At 39.1% G+C, this 27,483-nt stretch overlaps 1 protein-coding gene and 1 long non-coding RNA gene across 4 annotated transcripts in view; one reads left to right on the top strand and one right to left on the bottom strand.

The window, feature by feature from the left end:
* RAB38 (RAB38, member RAS oncogene family) lies at positions 1–23,533 on the top strand. 2 transcript variants are annotated; one of them, XR_015801313.1, is made up of 4 exons: positions 1–417; positions 8,013–8,293; positions 18,414–21,967; positions 22,478–23,533. XR_015801313.1 is itself a non-coding variant. In XM_014877502.2 (3 exons), the coding sequence occupies exons 1-3, from the start codon at positions 213–215 to the stop codon at positions 18,564–18,566; spliced, it is 639 nt and encodes a 212-aa protein (XP_014732988.1). In that variant the 5' UTR covers positions 1–212; the 3' UTR covers positions 18,567–22,194. The 2 variants fall into 2 exon arrangements, 1 of the variants encoding a protein (XP_014732988.1); XM_014877502.2 differs by lacking the exon at positions 22,478–23,533 and having other exon boundaries at positions 18,414–22,194.
* A 315-nt stretch (positions 23,534–23,848) lies between these two features.
* The window catches only part of LOC148224729 (uncharacterized), a 157,979-nt gene continuing 154,344 nt past the window's right edge, over positions 23,849–27,483 (bottom strand). For both annotated transcript variants that reach the window (XR_015801314.1, XR_015801315.1), the window contains 2 exons: positions 26,739–26,925; positions 23,849–24,600 (listed from right to left, as the gene is read on the bottom strand). This is a non-coding gene — a long non-coding RNA (uncharacterized LOC148224729). The remainder of the gene's footprint in view (positions 24,601–26,738; positions 26,926–27,483) is intronic.

Genomic DNA, 27,483 nt, shown 5'->3' with positions numbered 1-27,483 from the left:
AGACTTCCTTCCCCCAGTCCTTACTTACTTCATCTCCCACAGGGCTGCCTGCTGGACCTGGTGATCCTGCTTCCGTACCAAAGGAGAGAGCCTCCACCTCCCTTGCTCTCCTTCCTTCCCTCCCCAGTCCCTCACCCCTCTCTTCCCCTCAGGCTGGCAGGATTCCTGGCGCAGAGCATGCAATCAGTTTGCAGGGAGCAGCCACAGGAAAGATGCAGAAGCACAGCCAGAAGGAGCACCTCTACAAGCTGCTGGTGATCGGGGACCTGGGAGTGGGCAAAACCAGCATCATCAAGCGTTATGTCCACCAGAACTTCTCCCCCCACTACCGGGCCACCATCGGGGTGGACTTTGCTTTGAAGGTGCTGAACTGGGATGCTGACACTGTGGTACGGCTGCAGCTCTGGGATATCGCGGGTGAGTACAGAGGAGAGCCCCTTGCCCCCTCATCTATCGAAAGACAATGCAAAATACAGACCCCAATGCGTTTGTACTGCTCTGAAGGCTGGGAACTGCCACTGCCTGTGCAGCGAGGGAGAGCAGATTGAGGAGAGAAAACTTTAAGGGCAGGTTGACATTTTGGAGATTCCCTAAAACCTGCAGACTCCCAAACTAGGGAAGTCAGAGAGTCAGAGTGGAACCTCTGCTAGCTGATTTTTGGACATATTCAGGGACCCAGGCACCTCTCCCCAAATGCCTCAGTTGTTTCCCTGCAGCCGGCAATGTTCAGTTTTGCCTCCTTGGACTAACAGATCTCTGTGACAGGCAGAAGAATGTCCTGTTAAATCTTTTTAACTTGGTGGATTAGATGAAGCATTCAGTAAGATGATTACTTTTATAGTTTAAAAGATGAAGAAAATTTATATCTGAGTTAGTTTATTGAAATACCTTCCTTCTCCCTCTCTCTCCTACCTTCCCTCCTTCAGTCCAATGAAAGCAAATTTTTATATGTTTTGGAAAGAAAAATGTTTCTGCTTGGCAGTATTCTGGTTGTTAAAATATAATTACTAATATTTAAATACCCTTGTTCCAACATCAAGCAAAACAAAAGTTGATTTGTCCTCTGCAAGGAGAAAAAGAGTAAAGAAGTCCAGATATCTCCCCATACTAACATCATTAAAACCCACAGAATTTGACATTGTTGCTGTCAGAGCTTCAGACATTTTCAATTTGGCTTCAAATTAAACATAACATTTTTTTTGCCACTCACTTTCTGAAAATCAATCATTTTTGTTTCAGTCCACAAAATAAGTTTATCTTGATAGCATATATCCCATGCTCTAAGTAATAATTTTTCATTTAGTGAATGCAGGAAGCAAATACAACTGTAACGATAGATTGCAGAATAAAGGATGGCATTTAAAACTCAATTAAATTAAGAAATTGCTTTCATTAAGTGGGGAATAAAGGTGAACATCATATCAGCTGTTAGGCAACTGTACCAGCCTTTGGCCTGAGTTGTGGGCTCATTGATCTACTCTGGAACAGCACTGGGTAAAACTGGTGAGATGAAAAAATTCTTGACATTCTTAACGGTGGAGGGAGTGCTTTTCTTCTGCATTGAGCTGTCTCATGTCTGAGCTCTGAATTTGGCACTGAGGTACTAAAACTTATGCAACAACACTGCTTTATGCAAGACATAAACTCTGCTTTTTCACACACTAATACAGTCTTGTGTGTGGTTTTATGGTTTTAAATACATATATTCTCAGTTTCCTTTATTAAAAGATGGAATAATGGGGCGAACATTTATTTTACTGTTCACCAGTGGCTGATTGGAACAACAAATACATACACTGCCAGAAAAACGTTTCTGCATGAGAAAAAAGCATTTAATAGTAAATTCTGAATGTATCAGGGACTTAAAGAATGTATTTTGCATGCCTTGTTTCAGAGATTTATTACACTACTAATCATGTGCTGGCAGATCATATGATGTAGCTTTCAGTCAGGCTGCAGAAGCAATTGCACCTAGTTGTAGTACTGAATGACTAGCATGCTTTCTGAGTTATCACACATGGCAGAGAGAATTACAGCACAGTACTAAATTTCATATGAATTGCCCAATTCTAAGCATCATCGTGAAGGTCAAGACAGCGGTCAGTAATAAAAAGAGTTGCTGTCTTAGCTTTTATCACTTCTGCTTAAAGAGCTTTAGCTGTTGCTGGCTGTACATAGAGAGCAAGTTCTGTAAGCAACATACTGAATTCAGATGATCATGGCGCAGGCATAAAAGTTATCACACATAATGTATCTAGCTGGCTAGAGAAAAAGAGGTTCAAAACTGAAAGAGAAGTAAAACTAATTGGAAATATGGAGAGAATAGAATTGATTTCTCCTGGCTGTGGTTGGTTATGTATCAACATTTGCAAAATACAAATGGGCAAATGAGAAGAGGGAGGATTATAAAATCTCTGGCCTAAGAGCATCCTCTGTCTTTTAGTGGACTCTGTTATCAGCTCAGGTTTATCTTTTGGGATAAAGAAATAAACTTTCAGTCTCTTACCAAGCTAAGGGATGTTGGCTTAACATGCAGGACACCTTGAAGCAAATTTTGCAAATACATCAATAATATTTCATATCAGTAATTACATATGAATACATAGATATATATGTATGTATATATAGATACCAGGTATTATTTTACCTCTTATATCCTCTCGCCTCTCCATTATACAGGCAGTGAAAGCAGTACCAAGCCTGTGTGTACTCCTTGCTTTTCATGCTGTGGATCAGTGGGTAGTAAAATTTTTACAATTTAGAAATAATTTTCTTAAAAATATTGTAAGTAAAACCAGTGTCAAGCTTATCTACACTATTAGGAGGATTTATGTACATGGTGTCTGCCTTGGAGGACTGACATTCCAGCTGTGGTAGGAACAAGCAGTTTAGCCTGGTTTACCCTTAACATGCACGAAAAGAGAAAGTAAATTTGGTTCATCTGGTGCCATCTAATTAAATGTAGTTAATATTTGTGTAACATATTTTTCTGTGTCATAAACAAAACTATAATACGATCTAACAGCCAAATGCTGAAACTGCATTTATTTAGATGAGAGAGTAATGCAAAAAACCAAGGATAACTAAGTACTACAAAAATTAATTCAGGGATAATGTAGGCTCTTCATCACACATTGTTACATTAAGACAGTGGTTTTAACACAAATTATATTCCTGAAACTGGGGTTGTTAGGCAGGAATAGTAAGATTAACTTTTATGTTATATGATGTTATGGTGTTTGTAACAACATGTTATCTTTAAAATCTATGAACTTATATCTGATTCAGGGAAGTGTCTGAAATGACAGAATGTTTAGTATTGAGTGTGGGAGAATATATACATGTTAAAATTATCATTGTCTTTAATTTCTTCATAGTAATTCCATTTTGTTTCACCTTATGTCAAAAATTATCAGTTTTGGTGTTCCTGTTAAAGTGTGTTGTGTCACACAACATTAAATCTTGCTCTTCAGTCAATTTCTGTCTTTATTTCTTCATCTTTTCTGCTGCCTTTGTGTGCATATCCTTTAAATTAATTAAAAAATTGTTGAAAGGAAAGCTTTAAAGAAAGTGAATCATATTTTGCACAAGGTTACTGTGGATGGGGTTGGCCCTGCAGATGCAGGCTGGCACACCACTTCTGAAGAAAGCAGACAGCAGATCTGGGTGTATTTGCTATTCCCTTCTCTGCAAGGCTGCTCTCTGTGCTACTATTTGTGTTTTGTGCCCAAGTAGCCCAGAGATTTCTCTGAAGACCAGCTTTAGCCATAGATTTACTGCAGGAAGAAGCTTTGAGCATCAGAGAGCAGAGAGTAGCACATCAGAGCCTGCTTCCTGCTTCTTTTCCACAACCATCTCAGCATCCTCCTTATTACTCCTGTATTTGAGTGGGCTGGATTATTCATTACTACCAAAAAGATGTTGTTTTGTGTTTAAAAGTCTGGTTCTCATCTCATACAGAGTTGGACTGATGCTTTGGGGAAAGAACAGTTCCATTTCCTTTCCCAGTTACTTTCACCTTCAGAAGCAGCAGTCTTCCCACAGATACAGACGAGTTCTCTGCAGTTGCAAAGTTTTTAGGATTGTTATGCTGCAGAGGGAGTAAGTGGAAACCTGTTCACTAATGCCAGGCACAGCACGTCCTCAGCATTTTAGGCTTTTGGCAGCTGCTAAGCATTGCAGCACATATGCATAAATAAGATAGTCATGGTGATTTCTAGGCTAAGTTACCTTGAAATTACTGTTCTGCAAACATGAATAAGTCTCTTGCTGTGAGCGTTTTATTTCAGTAGAGATTGGTGGAATCTGGGGGCCAGATCCTGCTGACAGTCTGCTTTTCCTCATTCTGGGGTAGTGAACATCAGCTCAAGGACTGCTTAAGCTTCAGTCCATAAAGACAATTATTTGAATTCAAGTGTGAATATTCTGAAAGATGTTTTGAAGTGAAAGGTAAAAAAATGTTTAAATCTTCTCCAGAGTTTCCAGCTTCTCAGTGCTGGCTAAAGGATGTCTGTAAAGCAAGGTGGCTCCCAAAAGCATTGTCTCTTAGGACAGTGACAAGAAGTAGAATGCATCATAAAACTCAGGATTTGGCAGTTTTAATCAATTTTTAATTTCAATTTTTGTGCCACATTTCAGATGCTGTGGTCAAGATGGTGGAAATTACCTGAGTTACAGCACTTCATCATTACTTTTCATACCTTTATTAGAGACAACAGTGGTTAGTGAAAAATGTAGATTACTGAACTAATTTATATGGGGTAAATTTTTATAAACTATAAAAATTCAGCTGCTGGTTGCTTTAAACCCATGAACTGATAGCTTTTCCTGCTGCAGAGGTGCCACTGAGATTAAGATAAATGTGCAGGCAGCTGCCCTTCAGACAGGGAGTGCTTCCCTTTAGTAGAAATCTTGTTGCTTTGTTACCTTGGTCTCACTGGGTTCACTTCCAAGTAGAGTAGGATTCATCTGAATTAACAATTAGACATTTCTTCTCAGTCTCCAACTACAAAGGGACCCTAACCTTCAGTACTCCCAGAAAATTTTTAAAAATCTAATTTAGGGCTGATAATCCCAACATATAGCACCATCTCAGTGGGCAAAGGCCACTACAATTGCAGGGTTTGATGCCAAATGCCAGCGACCTTGCAAGGGATGCAGTAAAGTACCATGGGCCAGATCAAATATTTGCCAGGCTTCTGACCCTTCCAGCGAAAAGCAAAACCAACCTTCCCCAGTCGCTCTTGCAGTAAAGCAGATTCTAATGTTCAAGGCTGCCTGCGAGATACTACTGAATACCTAATGGTTGATCTATTTTCTAGCCTAGTTCCTGCCTATGACATTGTGCTACTGAAAACCTAAGGCCAGATTTTGACATCTTTTATACATCAAACAATGCCTATTTTTATGAGTAATTCTGCTAAATGAAAAAGTTTTAGGAACCTTATCTATTAATATAGGATTTTGTTCACATAAGCAAGAATCTGTGGAAAAGAGTACTTGTGCATTCTTAGACATATTGTTTAGTTCTCCAAGTTCCATGCAAACACTAGAGATCACCTTTTCCACAATTTAAATTAAATAAAAGTCATTATGCAAACGACTTTTGTATAGTCAAATTTATAAAGCACCTCTGATTTATAAAGCACCTCTTTTTCCATTTGCACTTGCCTAATGTCTCTCTGTCAAATATATTGATACATTAATTATAACTGATGGAGAAAAAGACCACTTCAAAAACAGTTTAGACAGTTAATCCAGCAGCTCCATTCTTTCTCTTTCTTTCAAGTGGTTGGTGATGGAAATTGGTTATCCCTGTCTTCCTGCAAAATGCTGCTTTTACAAACACATTGGCTTTTCTGTGCAGTGAAAATCCTGTGTATCTGGAGAAGCAGCTGGAAGCAAGAGGGAGAATCAGTGTCATACAATTTATCGGAAGCCTGTGGGCCACTACAAGGCAGGAGATCACAACTTTGGAGCCTTTAGCCTTTTATTCCTTTAATAACTTCCTTCATGGTGAATGATTTCATGCTGCAAATGAATAATTTAGTTGATGTTCTGTGCCACCATGTCCCACGTATCTTAGCAATCTGTGTCCCAATAAATATGTGTGAGGAGTGAGTTGAGCTGCTCTTACATCACCTAGAGTGTAAGCATCCCAAGAACTTTGTATGAGAAATATAAAGCATCAGTGAAATACAATATCCATCAAAAACTGTTTGTATATGTTGCTGCTTACCTCACTGCTATGCTTCTAATCAGACCTTGGCTTTTGGTGGAAGGCACCTTCTTGCAGATGAAAAAAGAATTTCTCAACAAGGAGATTATTGAATAGCACATGATTTAGCTACTCATCTGATTAGCCCACTGGTAGGAATCATAAGACATTTGAATAAAATATAGAGAAAAGAAATTTTGAATATGACCTTTCCCAGAAATAATCTATTTCTATCTTCCTTTGTCAATAGGACACAGTGTTTATTTAAGATAAAAAAAAGTTTGACATGAATTTGGAGAAGACAGGCTGCTTCTTTGGTTTCTGTATCATGTGAGTGACTTTCTCCTTGCTGCCACAGTGCTTAAAACCAAAGATAGACATCACAAACTGATGGTGTTGACCCTTTAAGTGGGTTCAGTGCTATTTCCATTAAGTGAAAGTGTGTGGTCTAGAAGCCCAGCAATCGGCACTTTTCCCTTCTCAGCCCTCCCTTACATTTGACAGCACAATTTCCATCAGATAAATTCTCCACAGGTAAACTTCCTGGGGTCAGAGGCAGACTGCCAATCTTCTTGTCTTCCTAACCTACTCAAAATTGCTCATGTTGAGAAAGTAAGGCTAGAAACAGGCTTGAATTTAATGCTTCTATTTCCATAGCACTTTGCTTCTATTTCCATAGCACTTTTTCCCACATATGAAAGCACATACAAGAGTTGTCTTGCTTAAAAACTGCTATTGCTGTGAAATGTTCCAGAAGCTTATAATGCTTCTTTGGATCACAGGTCTGCTGTAGACATTAGTAGAAAATCTATTTTTTATTTTCAAAAAAAGTTCTGTGTAATATATTTTTTCAGAGTTCCCATTAAAAGAGCAGATATATTAACAAATCCACAGCTGATCAACATACAACATCCTGATGTCATGTGTTAATTTGTTTACACTTTTAATAATACAAAATTATTTACATATATTTACAAAAGTCCATGTTTGAATATATGAATGTACTTTTAACTCACAAACCTTCTGTCCTTTCCCAGAAAGCACTTTGAATTCAGCAAATAAAACCATGAAGCTTCTGAAGAGATTTAGTATGAAATTCTCCTCACAGATCTGTTCACTGGAGCAATGCAGCTCTTTATATTGCTACTTCTGTGCTACTTCTTAGAGCACTTTCCATGTTTGTAAGGCTTTAAATTCACCTTCCTCACCTCTGTGTTTTAGTTTGCTAATAAAAGTAAACTTGTAATTACTCTGATGCCTGGTATGGCTCCAGAGCTATATTATGTTACTGCTGGTTTTTATCATTTGCATAAGAACATGCAGGATCATCTTCATGCTTGAGCAGTTCAGTTGTGTTAGATGTTTTAGACAAAATACCATAGTACTAAGGAACTTCCAATCTAGTACCTATACTTTTTTTTTTACTCTTGTTGAAAGTCCTATCATGTACCCAAAGACTCTTGGTACTGTTCACAGACCATACACTTATTATTCATTTATTACAGTTATTATTCACTTGTAGTGAACTTCATTAACTTTCCTTGGATGTTGAGTTGAAAATTCCTTTTTCATGCAATACTCTCCTGCATTTTCATACAAATTGTTCTAGCATGGTACTTGTAATTATTTAGGCAAAGAGTAGTTTCCCTGGGAAACTATAAACATTATAAAATGAAGTCCTGCACCCAGTAATGTTATCTCAGAAAACCTGGTATGTGAAATATTAACCTAGACTGGAAGCAATAATTTTTACAAGGTGGTGTTTTTTATTCCCCTCCTACTTTCTTCACTACAGGACAGGAAAGATTTGGAAACATGACCAGGGTGTATTACAGAGAGGCTATGGGGGCGTTTATTGTCTTTGATGTTACAAGACCTGCGACGTTTGAAGCAGTGACAAAATGGAAAGAGGATTTGGACTCTAAGTTGGTTCTTCCAAATGGCAAACCTGTGCCAGCAGTCCTATTAGCAAACAAATGTGACCAGGGAATAGATGTTCTTATGAACAACGGCATCAAGATGGATCAGTTCTGCAAAGAGAACGGCTTCGTGGGCTGGTTTGAAACGTCAGCCAAGGTAACGTTTCCATTTCTTTTCAAATGTTTCTAAGGACAGAGAAATCAGCTTGTAAAATAGTTCATTTGGTCTAAATATGCACCTTGAAAAGCTCCTCTCTTGGTGGTATGAAAGGTGGATTTTTAAATATATAGTATGCATTTCTATTTCTTTTAGGTCTTTTACTGCAACATTCTGAAATGCAACTGCTGTAATATGAGAGGCAGCAGTAATGTACCCAGTCAACAGGTTACTGCACAATAGCCTGGGGAGGAAGCAAGGCATAAAAGCTATCTCTTGTGAATGATATGAGGATGTTTTTCATCATTCTTAACATTGAATATTATCTCTAAATATTTATATAACCACTTTGCCCGAGAAATGCTGATTTGAGACTATTGCTTCATTGCATCAGATTCCAGAAATAAAGTCAGGTTATTATAGTCTTTTTACAATGTTCACTGTTATAAACTCTCATTCTCAAAAGCCTTTTCAAAAAAGTCACAGATCTGGGGAGGAAGGAAGTATCAGTGGTCAATGTGCTGAATGAGATGCTCTGAGGTTCAATTCTTTCCCTTGGTACAGATTTCCTGAGTGCATGGAATATTGAGATGAACATCAGAAAGGGCACTCAGACTTTCAAATTCTAAAGGCCAAAAGTGCATTGGTACTGTAGATCAATTTGTCTCATAATTTCTGTTCATGCAGGATTTGGAGAGCTGGCATGTGAAATATTGATTTGAACACAACAATTCAGTGGGTATTGTGTTGATTGTATCCTCCTTTTATGAAAGCTGGTGTCATCATTCACATCTCTTAGGAACTTTTGGATGCTTGAAATGTAAACAGTTTGGTTCTGGTTTAACCTAGATTTTTAGTAGTCTGAAAGTCAAAATCCTTCATTTGATTGTTTAATTCCTTTTAAACACTTTATGTAAGGTACTTAAGAACTTTTAGAGTGCATCTTTGTGTTTTACTTTTCTAGTCTTGACACCTTCTTTAAGCATTAATATTTAAAAGATGTTTCACTTGTAATCAACAGAAGTAACAGAAGGGGGATAGCAGCATATCCCAGACTGTTTCAAGCATTGCATGAGCTCTGGGCTGAGATTGCAGCTTTACAGTACTTAAAGGGGGCTTATAACAAAGATGGGGACAAACCTGTTTTGAGGGCCTGGTTTGGTAGGACAAGGGGTAGTGGTTTTAAACTAAAAGAATGTGGACTTACACTAGGGATAAGGATTTTTTTTTTTTTCTGGCAAGAAAAAATAGGGAGGTGTGGAAATAGGGGTGGTGAAACACAGGAACAAGTTGCCCAGGCATGGTGGATGCTCCATCCCTGGAAACATTCAAGGTTAATTGGATTTGGCTCTGAGCAACCAGATCTAGCCAAGGACGTCACTGCCCTGGCAGGCTGGTTAGATAACTTGAAGAGTTCCCTTCCAATCCAAGCCACTCTATGATTCCATGATTCTATCTTTGTAATGAATGTCTTTGCTTTCCTACTAAATGGGTCTCAAATCTAGCCACTGTTTCTTCAAGATGCCATCTCTAGGGGGAAATTTCAGTCTAGGTAAGTGTGTAAACTGTCTTGCTCCACAACAGGGTACTTCCTATTCCTTCATGTGCATCACCTGGTTTGTATTCAAGTCTGTGGTTCATCTGCTGATTTGTGTTGGGTGAGGCCAAGAGAAGCCAGTGTTCCTCTTTATGATAAACTACATTATACTATGAGAATGGAATCTGTACCATGAATTCCATACATCAGTCCCCAGCGAGAGCATGTCCACCATTCAGAAAAACAACCACATCTATTGTGCCAAAGGCCATTTCAGGTCATGACAGAAAATGAATATGCAAACGATTTCAAAGATCAGGGAGAGGTTTGATGATGATGATGGAGCCAGTCTACGCAGAACTATGGAAGTATAAAAGATGTATAAAGGATATAAATTTTTTAAAAGTCACAACAGAGGAAATTTTTCCAAGTTTCTCTAAGCTGCATAGAATTAACATTTTCTGTTATTTTAGCCATGATAAATATCTAGATTCTTCTTATGTTATTTAACTCCAAAACCCAAGCAGTCCCCAGATTGCGATTGCAATCATGTAAGAACAGAAAAAAAAAAAATCCAGCTATGACAAGACTTGTTTTCAAAAGCTAACCTGAAGGGAATGGTTAGAATTGAGGGCACACAGCTGTTACAAGACTATTCTCTGCTGTTATTCACCAGAGGCTAGGACCCATTGTTCTGCAATCCACACACCTGATTTCCACACATAATTGGAGGCTCCTGACTTTAAAATTATGCATAAAGCATTCCAGTAAAGATGGTAGAATCAAAACATTTCAACTAAGTTAGATCAAAATAATTTCCCCACTTGGTCTAAGTTCTAAAGTAAACCCTACACTTCCTTTTCTAAACAAAAGTTATTATTACTACTATTTTAGAATTCTGGATATTATACATACCTGGTATCCTTTCAGGCTAGGGTATTATAAGTGATTGAACTTGAGTCTGGGAAAAATAAATTACTAACTCTGTTTGCTTCAGAGAATAGAAACTCTTCTGAAGCAGAATAGCACAGAAAAGGAGTCATCATACTGCAGCTAGAAGTTTTAGCAGTCCAAATAAGTAATAACTCTCTTTTTGTGGTACCCTGGAATAATTAGATCTCCAGAGGTTTTCTGGAGATATGCTTGGAAATGTTAAAGCCTTGAGAGCAAATTGAATGTGATTTATGCATTTTGGAAAAACAAAGGTGATTACTTGTAAAAATAACATCTTTTCGTTCTGGTTGCCTTGCATAAAGTAGCATGCTACATATGTGCCTACCATATTTCAAATTGTCAATGATTTTAAGCTTTTGTCTGTAGCACTGGAAGATTACACAAAAAGAAACCCCAAAAATCACTGTATTATTCCCTGGTGTTATTTTTGTAAGTTATCAGCTCCAATATAAAACATTTGAGCCACCTAATAGAGTCTTATGTATTAGTTTTGATTCTTACATTAATCTGAAGGAAATAACCTTCATTCAGGCTTCTTCTCACTACAAAGATTTTGTTTGGATGGTTTTATGTGTGAGAAAGGCCTTATTGGGCAACACCACTTCACAGTATAGTCACAAGTTACACTGTTGCCCTATATCCGGTGGTGAGCCTGGTCTCTTTTTCATCTGAATATTTACTTCACTCATATTGGTTGCTGTTCAAGAGCCACATCCCCAGTCACCAAATAACCCTTAATAGTAAATTCTTTAATAAACTTCATGACCAGAACTATTCATTCTTTTAAAGGAAGGAAATTTCTTCTGTCACACATTTAATTATCGTGCACATGGCCAGAGCAGCTGAGAGCCTTTTAACTGTTTTCACCACCATTCGTAGTTCAAAGACATGAGCTTTTGACTTGGATTAGAAAAGGAGTAATTTCAAGCTTATTATCACTTTATAATGAAAATAGAATTTGTACAACAAAACAGGCAAGTCAGACAAAACTAAATGTACTTGAAAGTACCTAATTCAGAAATAACTTGAAATACTTTACGACTGGCCACGGCTGTGCTGTGATTGCCTGAGTTCCTCTTTTCCCTGCTATAATTCTGCTATCAGCAACACAGAATTAGATGAAAAGACATTCATGTTTTGTCCAAATTGTCCAGAAAGGCTGGTAGCTGTGCTTTTCAGGTCTTTACAAAATTAGGTTAAGCACGCAGCTCATCTCTTGAGCATCATGGCCTGGAGACTGATGAGCAGTCTGTCTCTGGGCTATTTGGATGCATCCTATTTGAACCAGGACAGTATTAAAGAACCTTTCTGCCTCTAAGAAATGCAGATAATAAGATGTCCTTCATTCAGCTTTTGTTTGACAAGCAGTCCATGGTGTGCCACCACAGATTGAGAATGAGTTGATTTGGAAAGGACCTTAAAAATCATCTAGTTCCAACCCCCTACAGGGCCCAAATGCAGGAATAGCAATCAAAAGTCCTCTTTGTCATTGATCTGCTGTGTTACCTTCAGAAAGTCATTCTCTCCTCTGTTCCAGCCTTTCTTTCAAAAAGCAAGGACATGAATTCTTCCTATTTTACCAGGGAATTCTGTGAATAATCCAAGCTCTACTGGACCTTGTTTAAATCACAGATTCTTCAGTTCTTTTGACTCAACAACTATTATGAAAGATGAAAAAAGTAAGATATGCAGTAGACTTGCAGAGGAATGGGATAAGCAGTTCTGGTTTCCATAAAGAAAAACAAGGTTTGGACAATAATTTGAATTAGGCTGACACTCTAAACTAATCTGCTGATCTGATAACTTAAATCCAAGTAATCTATTTGAGACCAGACCCAGTTAGGGGTGTGTGGATTCCTATATTGTATTTTTCATTCACTCAAAAAAAGTCTAAGCAATCTCACTGTACAGTCGTAGAAAATATTTCAGATTCTGCCATAAAGCAAGAAATAAAGCTAACTCTTAAGGCAGGAGATTTCATTTCAGATGTACAGTCACTCCATGCAGAATCCTCTGCAGAGTTTGTTTCCTGTATTTAAAAGGAATTGATTCAAATTGTCCTATATTAGAGCTGTCCTGTAGCTCTCAGGGTCATTGTTATGAAATGCATTATTTAATGCTGTCCCAAATCTGGAAATTCAGAGAATCACAATTTTTTTTTAGATCAGAAAGTAATTTAATGAAATAATTTTGTTGCAGGATATTCAACCAGCTGTAAGAATTCAGTCACAGAAATTATCTTGTTCTCAGAGTTTCAGTCACAGCAGTTCACATCCATGAATTTCATGTTCATGCATCCATAACTTGTATGGCTGCATTTTCCTAGAAACACCACTGCAGGAGTACAGAACACCATCTTAATAAGGCTCTGTTCCAGGCAGTTTCCAGGGAGTTCTGCTAAGGGAGCATATGGAGCCATTCCCTCAGAGTCCTAGCTCAAGGGGAGTGCAGGTTAAAGCATCTTTCAAGTAATTTCCTTGCTCCTGGATTTTAGTGCAGTATGGTAATAAAATGTGGAACCTATGAGCTTCTCAATAGGCTCCCATCTAATACCTGAATATTTCACAATTTGTAAATGTTTGCTTATGGGATGTCAATTTCCTTCAACTGCAGTAATAGTCTAAGGTCATGTCTCTAGGCAGTGCTGATTGAGAGCTCCCCAAGTGCTCTGTGCCTGCATACAAACTGTTCCTCACCCTGGTTTTCAAAGTAAGACTCAAAAGAATCAGATTCAGCAGGAGGAAAAAATTGTCAATGTAAAAAGGGAAAAACATTCCATCAGCAAACAACCAGATAGTCAAATCTAAGACATGTGCATGGTAAAGAAAAAGTTCTTTCATCTAAAAGTGAGACATGCCCTTAAAACTTTCCAGGGCCTTTATTCTTCTACAAAGAACTAAGAGCCAGTCTAATCTGTGGGAACTTATTTCCTATATTAAAATGGAATGCCCTAAATGTTAATGTTCTGCATCTGCAATAGAGATAGCAGATAAGGGGGAAGGTAATCCAGAATGCAAAAACGATTGCTGAGCTTGTATACTGCTTTGAGTCACATTCAATAATGGATTTATTTACCCTTCAGTTGATGCTTGCAAGACATTATTTCCAATAGCAGTCAATTCAAGGGTTTTAAATAATGCAACTCTCTTTCCCTGCCCTCAGTTGCTATCCTTTCCATAAAACTACCCTCTGAAAGGATATATTTTAATGAGATTGATCTACAAAACAAATGATAATTTCATTTATGTCCTCCACTGTTCCTTTCTGGATTTCAGAGATTACTCAGAGTTATTTTCTTTGCCTTGTTTTGTTTGGTAATAGAATAAAGAGTAGCATGTTCTGATTTTCACCTTTGCATTCCTTCTTGATGAGGCAAGGAGAAAGACCAGCACAAGTAATCAGGCATTGTCATAGAAACAGGGTTGAGGTCCTTGCTCTGGCAGATTTTGGCAAGTTGATGGAGGATAAATCACTTAAGGATGGATTCACAACTCAGCTCTTGTACTGACTGAGATAGTGTTTCAGATGCTGGAGCCACACAGAAATGGGCTAGGCACCTCAGGGGACAGGGCAAGGCAAAATGCTTGGGAAAGGCTTTTATAAAGGCTGGCATACTGAATCAGGAGTACAGGACTGATAGACACCATAATACGTGTAAGATCCCTTTTGGTCTTGCAGTAAAAGCTCTCTCTTTTCTTGAGAAAGGAAAGCATTGCACTCTTACTTTATCATGTGAAGACTTCATCCTGTGCCATCTCCCACTTTCCTACTAGCAACCACATGCTGGACCAAGTTTAATGCGGTTCTGCATTTTCTCTTTTTGAGAAATGGCCACAGCAGCACTTCCCTATCACATAGAGCTGCTGGCCAGATAAACACATCCAAGATGCAGTGCTGAGTAATATCAGCCTTAAAAGCAATATAGGGAGACAGAGTGTCTCTTGTGTTTGGAGAACTGTGAAAGTAAAAGTGGTCTCAGAGGAGGCTGGATAACAAGCACTACAGGTGCGAGAAAAAGTGGAGAAGAGAGAGGAGAGGAGAGGAGAGGAGAGGAGAGGAGAGGAGAGGAGAGGAGAGGAGAGGAGAGGAGAGGAGAGGAGAGGAGAGGAGAGGAGAGGAGAGGAGAGGAGAGGAGAGGAGAGGAGAGGAGAGGAGAGGAGAGGAGAGGAGAGGAGAGGAGAGGAGAGGAGAGGAGAGGAGAGGAGAGGAGAGGAGAGGAGAGGAGAGGAGAGGAGAGGAGAGGAGAGGAGAGGAGAGGAGAGGAGAGGAGAGGAGAGGAGAGGAGAGGAGAGGAGAGGAGAGGAGAGGAGAGGAGAGGAGAGGAGAGGAGAGGAGAGGAGAGGAGAGGAGAGGAGAGGAGAGGAGAGGAGAGGAGAGGAGAGGAGAGGAGAGAAGAGAAGAGAAGAGAAGAGAAGAGAAGAGAAGAGAAGAGAAGAGAAGAGAAGAGAAGAGAAGAGAAGAGAAGAGAAGAGAAGAGAAGAGAAGAGAAGAGAAGAGAAGAGAAGAGAAGAGAAGAGAAGAGAAGAGAAGAGAAGAGAAGAGAAGAGAAGAGAAGAGAAGAGAAGAGAAGAGAAGAGGAAAATAAAAATAAATCTGAACTCCAGAAATCATTACAATTTCTTTGGTCTTCTTTTATAGGACAAAGCCATATAGGAGGTGACAGTCACAGCATTTCAACATAGAGACCCACTGAAAGATATTTTTTCACTCCATCTGCATTTTCTTGCTTTTTTGAAACATAATTTTATTTTTAGGTATAATTGAGGCAATTTCCATGTCTCAATACCATTAGTAGGGTGGCTGTGATTATTCCTCTCTGTCCAATCTTACGCTCTGATTGTTGGTTTCTTTGTGTTTGAGTGGATTTTCACTCTCTTTTTTCTCTTTCCTCCTCTTCATTGCCTTTCAACATGCCTTTCATGCTCTCTAAAATCACCAGGCCTCTGGATGTCTGCATTTGGATTGCAGGATCACCTTCTACTCTCTGTAGCTCTATCACTGCCTAGCAGAATATAGATTTTTCTTTTGCAAAACACACTATAGGAGGAGAGGTGGAGAAATCAATATTTCATTAGTCAGACCAGAATACAGCAATGTCTGATCTGCAGGTCTAGGACGCCACAGGATTAAGGTTGTAACAAAAGACAATAGCAGCATCAGAAAGGAAGTGGTCAAGGCAGGGACCTGGGACAGCAGGAGTTGCTTTGTTGGCATGACCACAGGCTCCTTGCAGCAGGTGCCTGAACATTTCTCCTCATCCATACTGTGTGCCAGTTTTCATCTGAGCCATGGGAGCAGGCTGGAGCTAGACACAAACTCAAAAACAGCTGTGCTGTCTGCTAGGGTTACTCTTCCTCTTCCTCACCTTGTACCCCAGCTGAAATTGTCATCCACACGGCTTAAACAGTTCATATACATGTTAAGGAAGAGAAAGTGCCTCTCTATACTCAGGACAGGACTTTTTATTCCTTTCCTCTTTTTTTTTTTCTTTGTTTGAGTACTGGCTGGAGCATTTTTTTTCTTCTGCATTTTTAGGCTCATGTCTGGCACATGGACTTCCATCTATCACCAGCAGGGATGAGGGATGGCCACCTTTACCCATTTTATGTTTTTGTGGTCTTGCTTCCTTCCTCCTCTCCCAGTGCTGTAAAATGGTAGCCTCTGACAAAGAGGGTTGCTGTAAATACGCCTCAACACTAATCAGTTTGGGCAGAATCTTAAATAGTCCGTAAGACCTCACGCTGCCATTTCAACACTGAAGCAGCACATGGACAAATCAAATGCTCACCAGCCCATCAGTAAAGACAAACACAGTGCAAAAGATCTTTACATTTCTGTTTTGTGCACTTAACAATCCTGTTTTGGCTTTAGTTTTCTAAGCAGTTCTGAGAGATGTTTTTTATTGTCTTGATTTTTTTTTTTCTAACAAAATTTCACAGTGGTCTGAAAAGGGTTTTCAGTGCATGCTTGAGGAATTTTCTAGTCTGGTCTGAGAGAGCCATGTGATACAGGCAGAATTTTAACCACTCAGTGCAGAGACAATTCCCAGTTTCGTATTACTTTCTAGTAGTTACTATGTACATTACTTTTCTAAAGTATTGGGAGTTTACAACTTACTGATATTCTTTACATACAAAATATTTAAGTTCATGTATGTCATTGAAGAAACCTGTGAAATCTTGCACAAATTAACAGTTTCAGTTAGATCCACAGATTTCAGCCCTTTATTGTGGTGCAAAGGAATGGACAAGGGAATTTGTGGAGTTTTGCCATTGATTTCAAGGGATTTGGACAAAGTCAGTCTCACAGAATCCGTTCCTTTAGCTTTTGATTTTCCTATAAATGTGTCTTCTCTACTGAAACACACACCTTTCTTTCTTTTATTTAGTTTATGGCCTCAGTACAGCAGGCTCCAGACTGTCATCCAGAAGGACCTGGACTTGCTTGAGAATTGGGACTAGATGGCATTTAAATGTCCCTTCCAATGAAAACTATTCTATGACTCAGTGAGTCAGCTTGAAAACCTGGGTAAACTTAGGCTGAAAATGAAACATTATCTTTACTGAGCAAGAGTAGTGTGTGCATATACATAAATGGATGCCCATATATTTGTATGCATTTCCATATGGATATATGTGGCTGTGTGATACAATTTCCTAGAAGATTGAAGCTACAGTGGAGTTTCTATCTCCTGCCTTATAAAATAAGTAATCAATGCCAATAGTTACACTAGAAGAGTGTATTTTATGCAAGAAAGCCTGACTTTGCATTCCAAACATATTTGTGGCTGTTATTTAAAAAAGAAATAAATCCTTACTCAGTACTACTGCTTATTTTCTATGCTGCATTGGGCTGTGTCTCACTGATCGGGCTGCTTCAGCTTTACTTGTTCTACAAACAGGGTAAGGGCTGCTGCAAGTTAAATGTGCAGTTGGTATCAGGCACATGTAGGAAAAGATGGTCTTTAGCTTTCATTTTACACCCCTAGAGTGAGGATTTCATTTCTACAAGTGAAACCGGTGGTGAGGCATTAGCATCAGCCTCAACAGGAAATAAAGGAGGACTCCAAATCATACAGAACTTTTTTACTGTTTTGTGAGTAATTTGAGATTGTATCATTTATTCATGAATATGAAACTGGTCCATCACAGGTTTCATTGTGAGCATTGCATAGAGAAATCCTCTTGAAGTTGTGGGAAAGGCTTTAAAAAATAAGTGTTATGCATGGCTGTAATTGCTGGTAGGTAATTAACTATTTGGAAATGAATAACCATTATTCAATCAGTGAAATATGGTCTTTGGAGATTTACTTCAGGCTTTGGTCTTCAACACCTCTCTGGCATTTGTTTTTAGTTTATTGAAGCAATCAATCACCAAGAGATTGAGGTAATTTAAAATCAGCTCTGTGTACATTTTAAAGGAGATATGAATCATAATATATATTTAAAACTTAACCAACTTCAAAACTCCAGTGAGCACTATTTAACAGAGCCAATTAAAAAAAACCTGTTTATTAAGGTAAGTAAACTTCTGATGTTGCCGAGAGAAAAGTTTAATTATGCACAGGAAACATGCAACATGGTTTAGTTAGTATTCACTAATCAACCTCTCTTTCTTTTTCACTTGCAGGAAAACATAAACATCAATGAAGCTTCCAGATGCTTGGTGAAACACATAATTGCTAGTGAGAGTGATCCAGTTCAGTCTGTTGAACCAGATATTATAAAACCACACTTGAATTCTTCCAAGATGGTCAGTTGTTCAGCTTGCTTTAAATCCTAAGAGACTTCCAGACTATTGCAAGAGCTGAACAACTATGATTCACAATTTATACTTTATTCAACGAAACCAGCCTGCCCACATTGTCCCTAAACAGATTGTCATTTTCTCAAAAATATATTAAATTTTTCCTTTTTTTTTCCCCAGCTAAAATTTATTATGAGGTGTTCATTGATAACAACTATTCAAAACTCCTTTGGATATTGGTCAAATAAGACTCACGGTGATGGCTATGTTTTCCTATTTGGGTGGCACCAGTGGTACCAAGACCTATTTGTTTGCCATGTGGTTTCTGAAAATTCATATTTGTGATGTGACTGCGGCAGCACCCTACTTGTCCATTGATTTCCAGGATGTTTTCTCAATACCTTGACCAGGCAAATGTCATCACTGCACTCTTTGTCACCCCTCAAACTTGAATGATCTTGTTTCATGTGAGGAAGATGATGATGAAAATGAAATTCAAGCTATTCAGAAAGAGACACATAGTGAAAGGACTGAACATGAAGGAACATTTCACATCATTCATTTCTCCAGAAGATCTGAGCTTCTGAGACTGATGAAGAATTGGCTCCCTCTTTCTGAGTAGTTTCAGTCTCATAGTTGGTAGCATCATTTTAGATGAAGCAAAATGGAACAAGTCAAGTTGGAGGGGTGACAAAACAGGCAATCAGGGTTACAATCTCCTGGGTGAAACAGATCAGGGTTTTCAGAAAGGGTTCTATAAAGCCATCATTTCCTCTGGAAAGCCCACATTGATTTTTTCCCTGCCTCTCATCCCTCATGCCACAGATATCCCCATGTGTTTAGACTGTGAGAATTCTATAAGTTCTAACATGCATCCCTTCATTATGTTTATGGAAAATTCACTATGCACACTGTAACATAACAGCAGAACTTTTCAGGAATCCATCTGTTGAGTAGAAGGATATTTGCTTTCTGAAAACGTTCTTCTAAAGTGTATATGAATGATCACAGGAAGCAAGCAAAATGAAACAGTCTTAAGACACACTTCTGGAAGATGTGAAGAATTTATTGAGCCATCTGTGGAAATGTAATTGTTGATTTTCAGCATCTCATAAAAAATGCAGGTTGATGGAGTCATTCAGAGAAGTGTGTCTAGACAAGTAGTCTTGACATCTGGCTGCAGGTCCTTTCAAGACAAACTTTGCCTCTATCCTGCCATAGACAAATCACTTGCATTTTCTCTTCTTACTCAGACTTTTCCTTCCTAAACTGTGAACTCTCAGTTGCAGAAGCTGTTTTCAGAGATACAGTCCTCTTCTTAGAGGTGTGACAGCATGCAAGGGAGGAGACAAAAATCTCATGATGCCTTATGTTTGCAGATGTCACTGCAATACTTCACTGAACACTTAGTTGGAAATGAAGGAGTGAAATTCTCAGTCTAGTGAATACCTGCTGCATAGGAAAAATGAAAAAAAAAATGAAAAAAATCCTCAAGCTGACCTTATACTCTGAACATATTTCATGTGCCTGTAAAATTCATCCTACCTGGCAATGTAAGGTTTATGTTTGGACTCAAAGTTCTTTTCCAACCTAAATGATCCTATGTCTTTGTGCCTCTTTCACTAAATGCTCTGTTACTATATAGGCACTGCAAACATGAGTTATGTTTCTCTCCCTGGAGAGCCAGGGACAGAGACATAGCTCTTTATGTGTTCTTCCTAAAGCCTTCGATTTTTCTCACAAAATTTTGGAATAAGAAAGCAAGGTCTCTGTTTTAAAAATAAAAATTCACACCCAGAATTAATCTGCACAGACATAGATATATGGATACATATATATAATGAGCTGGCTTTTTTGAGAGTAATTTTAAAGTTGTCTTGGATGCTGTGTCATCCTGCAATAGCTGTGTTAAACATCCTTTAACTCCTGCTGTGATCTGTGTCAAATACCTTAAGCTTCCTGCCTCAGTTTCCTCATCTGTAAAACAGGCATCTATGTACACACCTACCTCACAGCACTCCCTGAAAGTTCCTGTTGGCACCGGGCTTTGGGGATACATGTTCTACAAATGCCAAGCTCTGATACTGCTCAGAATGAAATATGAGTGCCCTCTAGCATAAATACACGGTGCTGTAAAGCCTTAGTGTTCTAAATCTATCAAAGGCTTGCCTGTGCTACAAAAATTAGCCTCAATTATTCCACCTCAGTTAAGCTGGTCAAGGTTATAAAGCAACGTGTGACTGCATGGGATGATCAGATTGGCTGCAGATGGTCTGCAAGCGGAAACTGTGGCTACACAGATGTCATGGTACTAGTTTAATAATCTCAGCAACAAAGCTGCAATTTAGAACTAGTGCCACATCATTTATTTCAAATTTAAAGAGTCATTTAAGTCAAGTCATATGGGTGCCTTATTGAGGATAACAATTCATATCCTGAGGAGAACACAAGGAACTAGATATTTCAGATAGCTTCTAAAGGGCTACATTTTCATGAGTTGAGCCCCGAACTTGACTTATAGATCTGTGAGTGTCAGGTGAAGCAGAGGAAATTCCCATTTCATCCAAAAATACTTTTATGCCCAATTCACAATAAACCTAGCAACTTCTAATGTGCTTTGCTTATCTTCATATTACCTTTATTTGGTGGCTTCTAGCAATACTCACTAAGCATAGCATAATGGGAAATTCTACAAGACTTTGAGAGCTATGGCTAAAGATCTGGTATAACAGTAACTAAAATAATCCTGCATAAATAAAACACTTATATGACATATAGATATGTTTTTGTTCTGCACTCTACTGTATAAACCTTTATGCTTTAAAGAATGGGCTCATTGTTCCATAATGTTTCTGTTGTGTCAGGTTCTACTGCAGTCAATTCTTGGGCAGATTTTCCACCTCTGGTAGAGAGAGGACAGAGTGTGGCCAATTGCTAGACTAAGGACTACACAAGATGTGAGTTCTAAAGTCATACATATTTACACTATGAGAATTAGAACAGCATCACAAAGAATCAGGCCTCCTTAGCAGGTTACATAATTACATATGTTCATTTTTATTTGTACTAAAGTGATAAAGATCTGTCAAGTCTTTTTCTACAACACAATAAATGTGCGAATGCAACCTGAATATCTAGCAAACAGAGCTAGAGGAGGTTGTTGTAGGCAGGCCAGAATAAAAGCTTTAACTTAGAATTAATGAGCTCAGTTTGTGCCAATACTCTTTCAGGAAATGTAAAGTTTAATTATACTGTGTCAGGCTCTAACAGCTTGGATTTCCTTAGGTTTTTTGATGCACTCTGTGCTGTGTCCTCTTTGCTGGTCACCAAGGACCAGGCATCTTATTCACATGTCCATTTCAAAATTAAACATTTTCCCTTTCTGTTTGCAATACGAAGTGAATGATGAGTCTCTATTGTTTTGCAAATGGGCAAAGGTGTTACGGCTTTTTCTCGGCCGATTACAGAGTCTCTCACCTTCCACCGGTCTAGCTCAGGTGTTGGGATGATATTCCTCTGGGCCTTAGCCACAAAGACGTAGATAAGATATCAAAAGAGGCTCTTTCCCCTGATAAAGTTACAGGTTTATTTCTCGTGGGTAGTGAGTGAAAAGGGAAGGGAAAAGAGAGGGGGGAAAAAAGAGAGAACGGGAAAAGAGTGGGGAAAAAAGTGCGGGAAAGAGAGTGCGGGAAAGAGAGTGCAGGAAAAAAGAAAGTGGGAAAAAAGAAAACGGGGCAAGAGAGGGGAAAAAATGCGGGAAAGAGTGCGGGAAAGAGAGCGAGGTCAGCGGGTCCTGACCTTTTCTAGGGTCTGGAAAGGGGGGGCGGGGAGAAATTGGATCCCAGCCAGCTCTGTGTGGCCAGGAGGGGAGAGGGACCAAGATACAGGGCACAGCAGGGGTCACGGGATGTACCATTTACAATGTATCTAGGGAACGCAACACAAAGGTACTGCAAAGTGGAATTAAAATTCATTTTCATTCTAGTTCTCCAAATACGCCCCCTGGGTGTCCCAGTACCTCAAACTACATGTTGATGGACAAGGGAGGTGCTGGACATGAGAGATCACCCCAAAACATTCAAAGAAAACAGTGGTTGAACATCTTCACCCACAGACATCATTTGCAGAACCAGTAATGACAGAATATCTTTCATTTTCCATATTTGAAGCTCCATACAAAAAAAACCCTCATGATCCTAAATACTTTGGGCAGCATATACATATTACAGATAAGAAAATGGAGGAGTGAAAAAGAATTACTCAGTTATTCCAGAAATATCATAATTTATTTGACCAGGTTCAGCTTTCAATAGAAAAGTAAATCTGAAAATCAGGCTTTATTCTTACACACAATTTTTTTTAGATAATGTATTTTCAATAACTTTTCTATTCAGGAATTGCTGTTCCAACACTACTTTATGTATTCAGCTTGAATTATTGTACATCAATGTTTTATCTTCAGATTTTTTTTCTATTTTAACCTATCTGACTATATAAAATGGGGAAGGAGGGAGAGAGGGAAGGAGAATGTGCACCTTTAAACAGCAGTGTTGTTTGACTTCTTGAAACAGCTTTTCTAGATGGATGAAATGAAATTGGCAAACAGATGTGAGAAATTAATTTAGAGTCAATTGCCAGGAAACAGTCAATCAAAATGTCTTTTACTGCACCAATATTTATGCATGTGACCGCAGGTTCTATTGTAATAAAAGATGGTATTTCTGACAAATCATGGAATATGAGTAATTTGTAAAATTCATTCATTAACCAAAGTAGGCACATACAAGTAGCCATAAGCTAATTCACCTTTCCTCATATGTAGCCAATTTATGACATATATATATGTCTATTTTAATAATTTAAACTACTTACTTTCTGTACAACTTCTCTTTTAAACTATCCAGGTTAATATTTGACTTTGGTTAAAGAGTTACATATCTGAGACAGAAAACTTCTGCCTTTTCTCCCTATTTTATGTCCAATTCCAGATGCAACTTTTATGACTCCAGCTCTTCAAAGAACCTCCGTTCAAAGTTTGATTTTGCAGGCAGAATTTTCGGCTCACAAAGAGATGCATCATCTTTGCTTGGAGGCTCATTAGTAAACACAGGCTCAATTCTTGGAAGTCTGGCTGGGTGAAAAAATGGCCTAAATATGTAAAATGGGTATCTGCATGCCTAGGATGTAGTAATTTCATTTTTCGTCTGTCAGGACAAGCTGGTACCTGCAGCAGTGTTACTCACTGAACTTTTCATGATTCCTTAGAAATATTAGATTGTTTTATTAATTAAAAAAAAAAAAAAGGTGAATGCATGCAATGTGAGCCTAGTATTTATTTTGCAGTTCTCAGCAAAGCAAAAATACAGCATTCTGGTTTCATTGACTTTTTAAACTATGCAACCTGACACCCACACCCCAATCCGGAGGGTGCTACAAGACCCTCAAAAACTCCCCAGGACTTGGTGGCAAAGTTGCAGCTGCACTGACCACATCTCTCAACAAGGAAATATATTTGACTGCACAATTTGGGAATGTTAACTTCCTGAAAATGATCCCCTTCACAGTTGCAGTAGATGCCTAATTAAGATTGGAATCTCAGTGTCCTGTGTTTCAAATGCAGCAGTAATATTTACAAAGATGAAATATTAAACTGAGAAAAGCCGCAGCACACTATTCCAAGGAGTGGAAGCTGAGCAAATGAAAATTTCCCAGTAGGCTTCTCTGCAGGTAAAAAACAGAAAATTCTTCCGGTTTGGTATTTGCCAAATTTCTTCCAGGAAATGAGCTTTCTGTTAAGCCAGAGTAGCTCAATTCCACAGCAACTGATTATAGTTGCACCTGACTTCTACAGAGTTTACGTAGATTTGAAAGTTTTGATTTCAGAAATGGCATCTTTGTCAAAGGTTTAAAAGTCAGTGGTCCCTAACCAGTGGTACATAAAGGTTAATTTGCTGTACCATGCAACTTCCATGCAAATCTACCCATGTATCTTCTTCTTCTTCCATTAATCCATGTACTTAGTCTTCACAAACCATGCAAGGAAAGAGATTCCTCAGCCACATCCAAAATCCTGCAAAGGAGATTAACATAATGAATAGGGAGGCAAGGAATAGCAGGCAACCAGGGTCAGGGTGAACAGAAACATCTGGGACTGATCCAGGACCAATTCAAGAAGCATTGAGGCTTGACAACTTCCTCAGCAAGAAGTTTTATGAAAATCTGACACAGCATGAAGTTTTTATCACTTAGAGGCCTATGAATTTTCTAGGACACAAATTGCTGTTTTTACCTTGTGCCTTGTGTGCCTTGAATTTTGCTTCTTTACTGGCTACCTTGCCAAAAATGTCTCGTTTATTTCAGAATTTCTTTCTCTTTGGCCTTTGGTGCCATCTTGTCTCCTTAACTTGACACTCTGTGAGTAGTTTTTATCAGAGTCATTAAGACTGAGGCTGTTACTTTTTAGTTTCTGTCATGTTTCTAAGATTTTTAATTTCTTTAAATGCCAGCTATGCCCAGACAAAGGGCACAAAGCCTCATACTGTGAAGAAAAATAATGTTGTCACAGCCAAAACCAGAACAGAGGTTTATCCAGATGACAGAGACCAAAAGCCCTAGTGTTGTTTATTCTGGAGAAGAGAAGGCTCTGAGGTGACCTTTTTGTGGTCTTTCAGCCCCTAAAGGGGGCTACAAGAAAGTTGGAGAGGGGCTTTTTACAAGGAAGTGTAGTGACAGTGCAAGGGGAAATGACTTCAAACTGAAAAGGAGTAGGTTTAGACTGATTATTAAGAATAAATTCTTTACTGTGAGTGTGGTGAAGGACTGGATCAGGTTGCCCAGAGAAGCTGTAGGTGCCCCATCCCTAAAAGTGTTCAAGACCAGGTTGGATGGGACTCTGTGCAACCTAATCCTTTTGAAGGTGTCCCTGCACATGGCAGGGGGATTGGAACAAGATGATCTTGGAGGTCCCTTCCAACCCAAAGCATTCGATGTTTCTATGATCCTATGATTCTATATTCCATACCATGTGACATCTCACTCAGCAATAGAGAGAAAGTCTGTGGTGGGGGGCAGGTTGCTGCTTGATGACTTTCTCAGCATCAGCTGGTTGGTGGTGAAAAATTGTTTTAATTTCCATTACTTGTTTTTCTTAACTTTTATCTCCCTCTGTTATTTTCTTTTTGATTAAAAATTATTGTTGTTATTGTTGATCTGGAGGCACAAAAACAGAGGCCATTAGGGGCAATAAAACAAAAAATTGCAGCATTGTGCGGTTTTTAACCTTTGCTTAATAGTAATGTCAGATTGTTTGCTGAGTATACACTCACACATGGAAAAAATTGTTGTGCTGCATTTTTTCATGTGCACAAACTAATAATTAAGGTTAGAGTCTCATCAAAATTTTTATTTTGTACCAGTGGCTCTGGATAACTACCCAGAAGTGATCTGTCCTTATGTCTCAGCTTGTTTTTTCAACTTCAGTCTATCAGAAAAGATTCATTGCCTGGGAAAGGTGAAAAAATTGAGACACTCTCAAGATATAGTCACAGTGGAACAGAAAAAGGAGGAATTCTGCCAGCAGCCTTGCTGATGAAATTGAGAAAGGAGCCGAGCTGAGAGGAAAGGGAGCCAATCTCTAGAAACAGTTACCCCAAATGGATTATACAAGCTCTTCATTTCGGGTAGTTCAGACAGTAAAAAATCCAGCCGGCAGAAAGCCTTCAGGGAAATTGATGAGTGGGGTTGCCTGAGATTAATGAAAACTACACAAATAGAGCAAATTGGCAGGAGTAGGGGTAAGAGTCTGCCCTTTCATAGGTCTCACAGTTATTAATATTAAGAATCTGACATTACAGTAGATGGCTTTGATGTTCTAAGGTCTCCAAGGCCAAGAATTATGCTTCCTCCTCCTGTCTCCATCCCTATCCAAGTGCAGACATTAGACTAATGGAAAAAAGTGAAATGGTCTGTCCAAAAGAGGCTTATAATCAAAACACTCAAAAAGATATAGATAGTGATTGGGAATATTGAAAACTCTATGACCAGCATGATAAAACAAGATGAATATTTATCATGTTCACTAGTCTACTTCTCCATCTACCCATTTTATATGCCTGTTCCTGCAGTGTTTATTCATCTGGCTGTATATATATATATAAATGGCAATCATTTTAGGGTTTCCATCTCAGTAAGCTCACATGTATTGTTTACCTGGGTCATCCTCCATCTTCACGCTATAAGCTGCAGTCTGGTGTGGGAATGCAGAGCAGTTTATGTGGAAACACCATGCCTTGGGGCAGTTGAGGGGCTTGCAATGTTGTGGCAAATCCTCTCCGCTGGAGCTCCCATTCTCTGCTTGTTCAAGGGAAATACAAGCCCCAGGCAGTGCTTTGGTGTCCTGAAAAAAGGAAACAAGGGCTGCAGTCACACAGCCTTAGCCCAAGTATGCAGCAGAAGAGGAGATAACTCCTACCTCCTGATGAAGCCGGCACGTGGGAATGGGTCCAACCTGCCACACAAAGCAGTGGTTTGCGACTCCTGTGATGCCTCACCTGAGCTTGGATAGCACAGCCCCACATGACTCCAAATGCAGACTGACCCCCCACTGACTGAACTCTTTAAAGAAAGCCAGATCTAAAATGGGATGTAATCACTTAGTGCAAGACTAAGTTTAATATCCACCATTGCAGTCTTCCAGCCCCGAGGTGTCCAGCTCCGCAGTGCCTCAGCTCCTGGCAGCAGCAGTGCTCCAGCTGCCTCAGCTCTGCCTCCTGGCATGCTCATGTATCCCCCTGTGCTGACAAGACCGAGCAGTTTACTAATTCTCAGTTTTCCTCCTCCACACCGTTCCTTTTCTCACTTTTCCAATTCCTGCTCTCTTCTCCCTGCCCCTCCTGCCGTAAGGAGCAGTGAGCAAGTGGCTGTGTGGTGTTTGGTTGCTGGCTGGGGCTGAACC

Source organism: Sturnus vulgaris, chromosome 2 (assembly GCF_052056855.1).
Source record: "Sturnus vulgaris isolate bStuVul1 chromosome 2, bStuVul1.hap1, whole genome shotgun sequence".
NCBI classification, from domain to species: domain Eukaryota; kingdom Metazoa; phylum Chordata; class Aves; order Passeriformes; family Sturnidae; genus Sturnus; species Sturnus vulgaris.
This window is presented reverse-complemented; position numbering and strand designations above follow the sequence as displayed.

Bases quoted from the DNA above. Each gene is read 5' to 3' on its own strand.
- RAB38 (XM_014877502.2), top strand. From the start codon at position 213: ATGCAGAAGCACAGCCAGAAGGAGCACCTCTACAAGCTGCTGGTGATC. The intron at 418-8,012 runs GTGAGTACAGAG...TCTTCACTACAG, and splicing joins GCAGCTCTGGGATATCGCGG to GACAGGAAAGATTTGGAAAC. The intron at 8,294-18,413 runs GTAACGTTTCCA...TTTCACTTGCAG, and splicing joins GGTTTGAAACGTCAGCCAAG to GAAAACATAAACATCAATGA.